At 46.2% G+C, this 6,160-nt stretch overlaps 1 protein-coding gene across 2 annotated transcripts; it reads left to right on the top strand.

The window, feature by feature from the left end:
- Positions 1–576: 576 nt before the first annotated feature.
- On the top strand, positions 577–6,115 carry KNSTRN (kinetochore localized astrin (SPAG5) binding protein). Of its 2 annotated transcripts, none has more exons than XM_037402369.1 (8): positions 577–652; positions 1,756–1,885; positions 2,038–2,094; positions 2,325–2,424; positions 4,153–4,267; positions 4,582–4,643; positions 4,791–4,865; positions 5,703–6,115. In XM_037402369.1, exons 1-8 carry the CDS (start codon positions 646–648, stop codon positions 5,832–5,834), a joined length of 678 nt encoding a protein of 225 aa, XP_037258266.1. In that variant the 5' UTR covers positions 577–645; the 3' UTR covers positions 5,835–6,115. The 2 variants fall into 2 exon arrangements, with proteins under 2 accessions (XP_037258266.1, XP_037258265.1); XM_037402368.1 differs by having other exon boundaries at positions 588–709.
- The last annotated feature ends 45 nt before the right edge of the window (positions 6,116–6,160 follow it).

Below are 6,160 nucleotides of genomic sequence, written 5' to 3' on the forward strand. Positions count from 1 at the left end.
TGGATGTTTTGGCCAGCAGAGCTGCTGGCAGGCTGTGAGCCAACACTGACCAAAACCCCCTGTGCATGGGAGCTGCTTCCGTTAGCATTTGGAGGGATCTCCCACCTGTTTTGAAAACTGTGTCGGAAAACACTACCGAAAACATCTAATCAAGTCGGGAAATGTATTATGCAGATGCTTCCTTTCCCCTGACACTGTGGGAGGGTAATTGTAACTGCCTGAAACACAAGCAGCACTACCGGCACCCTGGCTGTGCAAGGGGAGGGGGGTGCTGTGCAGACACCCACTGGAAGGCCTTGAGGGCTCCGGGCCTCGAGTGCCCAAACCACAGGGCGAGGTAGCGGTTGGCTGGGAGGGCCCTCCCCGCCTCGCCGGCGGCCGGCTCAGCTGCGGGCAGCAGCGCTGGAGAGCAGCACCGCAGCCGCCTGCGACGCCCGCCATGCCCTCAGCGCCTTCCCTCCCCTCAGGAAAAGGGCGCGAAGAAGGCACGCAGCGCAGCCACCGCGCCCGCGCACCGCGCCCGCGCAGGCCGCTCCGTGGGGCGGGGCCAGCGCGCGGCCGGCGGGCGCCCCTGCGCATGCGCGGCGGCGGTGCGGCAGTTTGGCGGCGGGTTCGATTCAAACGGCGGCGGGAGGATCGGCCTCCATGGAGGGTGAGTTCTGCCGCATCCCCGTCTACGATGTGCTGCACCGCGCTGGGTATCTCGCGGGTGCGTACCCTTCGGGGGAGGGGGGCTGCGCCGCAGGGCACCCGGTCCCGGTTGCGGGGGCTGCCGAGCGGGGTAGGCCGGCGCGGGAAGGGGGAGCGGTTGTGGTGGGGGGGCTCGAACTCTGCCTTGCTCTGTGGTGACCGCGGCGAAGCCTGGTTACAGGCTTTATTCAGCCGTTTTCTCTATTTAAGGCTTGGGCTGGCGCCTTTTGGGCTGGCGGGGCAGCTCGGCGCAGGGCGGGCCCAGCTCGCTGCAAGGCGGCCCGGGCTGGGCCTGGGGGGCCGGCGCCTTCCCCCCCCCCCGAGCGCCGGGCCGCCTCGCCCCGACGGCCTCTCCCGCGGGGACCCTGCTTCCAGAATTCCTTTCATACTATTTACAGCATTTTAGAAATGTGAGGCACGCGGGCTTAACGTTAAAAGCACGGGAGCTAGTCTGTACCGATGGGAGCTCCGTTACTCGGGTATAAACGCGCTTGTGAGGATGTCATTTGAAAAACGCTTTACTGGGCGGGGGGGCTTCCTGGAGCCGCTGTGAACAAACATTACATACTCTAAACAGCTGCGGTTTAAAGCCAAATAAAGTTTACATAGGAAGATGGTTCTCTAAAGTAGTGGTATTTTAGAAATTAATCTACTCGTAGAGAATTGAAATGTAAAGCTCTCTTAACTGGGTTTTGAGCGGGCTGTGTTTGTTTTGCTTCCAGTACTGCACGACTTTGCTCAGAACCTTGTGCCCCACTGTCTGCTTGATGTTGAGACCCCCTCTATTATCATGCCTGTGTTGGCACTTTCAAATTTTTTCTCATTAGTGCTAGCTTGTAACTATGTTTTAATAGTGTCTACCATTTGAGCTATCTGTGGCTTGTTCTGGACCTTTAATCATGGGTAAAGTTTGAAGACTGCCCTTGGTTGTCGCTACCTTAAAGTCTCTGTTCTAGCCAGATATAATTTTGATTTATCAAATTGAAGGTTTAAGAGATCTAGAGGTTCAGTGTATTATGGTGATCTCTTGTAGACTGTAGTGTTGTTATGGTCTTTTTCTTGCAGAAATACAAATGGCTTTTCCTTCAAAGAAACAATGTGTCAGCAAAACACCAGATCTAGATTTCAACGAAGATCCCAATTCTTTTAACTCAAATGTTCCAGCAGATGGTATCTCCAAAGCTACAAACCAAGGGTAAATGAAAAGAAAATGTTGATGGATTTATTACCTGGCAAATGTCCTAAAGACAGCTTAGCATTTTGCAGATTTTGTCAAACTTAACAGACTTGGTAGTCTGCAGGAATGCAGTGGTCTTCTGGTAATTGTATTTTTACCTGTCTTTTAAGGTTGCCTAAATCTGCTAAGAAAGTGGAACCGCTTTCAAAGAAGTCAGCTACAAGAGGGTATGTTTCCTCAAATCTCTGTTAGCTCCCCTCATGCAGTAATGCTCCCTCTGAAGGGTTATGATGAGCTTTCACCCATGTACGGTTTTCTTGCTCAGTTTTGCTGATTAAAGCCCTTGGTCAGAAACAAGAGCAAGTGCTTCAAAAAAAGGGCACATTTGTGGAAGTAAAAGAGAAGAAATGTAATACTGATGGTTTTGCCTTTAAATCTTTGATGCTTGATTCTACAGACATATCAACAGATACAAACTAGAAGCAGAGCTGAAGACCAAGAATCAGCTATTAGAAACAGCCAAACAGCAGCTACACTCCAGACTAACAGGAGCACAGGTAAGCAAAGCAAGGGTGTGTGTGTGTAAACAAATCATTAAGTAATTCTTATATTCTGACCTCTACAGAGTCAGATCATAAGATTGTCTTGCTCATTTTCCTGTCTCCATCAGATGTCAGTAGAGTTTGGGTGGGCTAGGGTTTCTCCCCTGATACCCATAATATCTGCTAGAACCTGGAAATCAGCTGAGCTGCAGATGTATTTGGATGGATAATGTGTCCAGATCTCTTAAGTAGACATCAGAGTTCTAATTCCATTTTAAACTCCTGGTGGGAGAATATTTCAAGTTCACAGCTATAGACTTGCATGGCATTTTATTAAAACAGCCTTAATATTGCCAGGTGCTTCCTAGCTGCGTTGAGAGAAAATGCCTAGCTGCATTGAGAGAAAATGTGAATATTGCCACTGATGGTTTGAGGTCTGTTAGTTCTTTTTCATCTGTAGCTCCTAACACATGGTAGATAAACTATCCGATTTCCTTGTTCCTTTTGCCTAGTTTCTGCTAGCTTTGGTAGGCCATCACACAGTGCCGTGTGAAAGTGCATACACTATTGAAGGTATAGGTTCAGAAATGTGTATGGTCTCGTTTCAGTAATGAAGAACATTATCCTTGGTTTTTGCTCACTGCTGTGCACTGACTTTGAGGGACAGCGACCTCATTCTCTTCCGAGTATTTAACACAGAGCTCAGTTTATATAAGCTTATGTTCCTTCATGTGCTATTGTTTCATATTGTTGCCTAATCTTTTAGTGCCTTCTATATTTTTCTGCAAGTTTTTTTCCTGTCTGCTCAGCACAAGTGAGAGGCCAAACTTGGAATATTGTGTCCGGTTCTGGGCTCCTGGTAGGAGGGAGACATGGACATACTGGAGAGAGTGCAGCCAAGGGCCAGCAAGATGATTAAGGGACTGGAGGAAAGGCTGAGAGAGCTGGGACTGTTCAGTGGATTTTGTTTCAAACAGATTTGATTTCTTTATCAAGTCTAGGTTCATAATTGGCACATTGTTGTTCACCTCTTGCAGATCACTGCAGGAGACACTTGGCACAGTTTTTGTCATGTGCAAGAGGCTCTACTTGTAACCTTCAGTTATAAGAGCTCACTTTATTTCCTAGTTCTCAACCAGTTACTAATCTGAGATGATCGTTCCTTTTATCTCACAGCTTGATTTCTTTAAGAGCCTTTGAGACCTCCTATGAAATGTTCAAAAAGCTTCTGATGCTATCAGCTGGATCACCCTAATCCACATGCTTATTGATTCTCTTAGAGAATTGCATTCCACTTGTGAGGTTGATCAGCTTATGCAATTGCCTGGTAATATCTGAAATGTGTAGGGAATAATGCTGTAGCTTAAAGATTCGAAGATGCCCTTTTCTTCCCAATGCTTATATGCTCTTCAGTGTGTCAAATGCTTATATATATATATATATGGGAGGGAGTACAAGAAAAGATATGCTAGGATTGCCAAAAGGGAATTTATCTCTAGGATTGACTTTTTCTAGTAATTGCTATGACATGTGGATGTGATAAATGTATTGATCCTGTCAAGAAGCAGGAGTAAGTGTCTGCAACAGACTAATTTGGTGCAGTAGTAGAGACAGAAGGGCAAGATCTGATTGTTGGCGCTAGCGGAGCACTTGTTAAGCCATTAGCATCAAGCTCAGTATTAGTGACTAATGAGAAGAAAACCTCTGGTAACTTGCTTCACTTGAAACCTGTGTTAATGATAGGGTACTATAAAGGAGTTAAAGGAGGAGAATGAAGGCCTGCTACAAGAAATTGAGAAGCTCAAGAAATTTCAGCAGACTTGCATGGTGATTTTAGAAAGCAGAAACATTGATCCTGGTAAGAGCTATGCACTTCACATCCCATTCTAGTTCTCATTCTTCAGAATGATTTTTGGGTTTTTTCCCCTGTCATAACTGTTCATCAAATGTTTGGACTCTGCTTCCTTGTTAAGGAAATACTACTGTGGCTCCAGGGGAAACTTTTATCGTAGCTTAAGAGAAAAAGATCCTTCCTGTAGTAAGCCCTGTCCTGGATAAATTTTGAAAATAATTTCATCATTCTTGCTGTGGAAATTACTTTGAAAACTCTGCTTGTAAGAACTAATAGTTTATCTGTATATTAGAGGTTCACTAATGCATCTCATAAATTAGTTACAGGCAGCAACATTTTGGAGGAGGAAGAAAAGGCACAGGAATGCCAGAAGCAGACAGTGGTAAGAAAATTTTGAAATAGTGGTAGGAGTTCATGGGCTTTGAGAGGTCTGTGTGCTGCTGCCCTTCTCTACTGATGTGATTGAAACAGCTGCTGAGACTTCAATTTATTTTCATTATATTAAACTATTTTCCTTTTGGCTCTTCAGCTGTTAACTGAGAAGCTCGTAGAAGAATTGAGGCTATTTAATCAAACAGCTGCAAAAGAAAAGGAGGTGCTTCAGGTAAGACTGAGACTTTGATTCAACCAGGTACTGAGCACCTGGTGCTGAGTGAGATTCTGAAGGTTATTTTGCTCCCTCCAGTCCTGCTCCAATCTCCAAATGAACTAGATGGTGAGAGCCTGCAGTATTCATCTTTTGTTATAAACATACATGCATGAAGGAAACTGTTATGTGTTACTCCCTTTCTAAATAGAGGACTTTAAGCCCCCTTTGCTTTAGCAAAGTTTCTAGTGGGGCAATGTTAATTCTCATCTCTGTCTCTTCAAGTTGAATCGTATACCTTTGAACTTGAAGAAAGGCAGAAGGTGAAAGTGATATTAATGACTGATAGCTTTCAAGTTAGACTGAATCAGTTCCAAAGTAAAGATGGATGTTGGTACTGGATCTATGTAGATCAACTCCTCTTGAGAGAGGTTCTGGACTGTTACAGGTGCTTGTAAGTGCCGCTGGCGGAACACTGATCTGCTGGTCCAGTTGTTACACTGGGATTCAGAAGACTTCATCTAGCTTGGGAACTGCTGCAGACCAGTAAGCAGCTTCAATAAGTCTATGTATGGACCAAAATAGTAGTCAAACTACAGTTCTGCCATTCTTGGTAAGAAGCTTAAGAGCTAATCAATGAAGATCACTTCCGAAATTTTGCTTGTAGATAAATTGCTGTTTTCCTCAAGGAGCTAAGGTAAAAGACACCCCAGTCAGGGTGAACTGATGTTAGTTTAGCACATAAGACCCTGCTGAAGAGTTCAAATACTTTACTTGGAGCTGCTTTAGAGCCTGGCTTTGCTGTTAGTACTTTAGTGTTAGTAAAGTGTGGTGTACACTGACTTCTCTATGCAGATGGCAATGGACAAGTGGAAGTCAGCAGAAGAAGAGAGACACCAGTCCCTGGAGAAGCATTCTGCCTTTCAAGCAGAAATTAAGGAATGTTCAGCAACACTTAATGATTTGGAGCTGCTCCTGGCAATGTGAGGCATGAAGATGGACTAGACTGGGTTTTTTGCTGTTTTACTGATAGTTTAGTGGTCTCTACTTGGCAAACCCAGTTCTGTCGGGGCAGGAACAGGACTGTGGCTGGGCAAGCGGCCGGGGCAGGACTCGTGGCTCTTACTGCTCTACCGGCAGCCGCCGGGGCCTCGCCTGGACCCTCCTTACCGCACGCCGCTGGCGAGCGGCTTCCTCCTCACGATCCTTCGGTTCCTCCGCGCTATAACTCATTAAGTTAATCATTAAACGCGCTCTCAATTCCCCGAGCCTGCGCTGCTGAGCTGGTGCTTTCCGGGCCCCACCGGAGAGGC

The sequence above is a fragment of the Falco rusticolus genome, chromosome 10 (assembly GCF_015220075.1).
Source record: "Falco rusticolus isolate bFalRus1 chromosome 10, bFalRus1.pri, whole genome shotgun sequence".
Taxonomy (NCBI): Eukaryota; Metazoa; Chordata; class Aves; order Falconiformes; family Falconidae; genus Falco; species Falco rusticolus.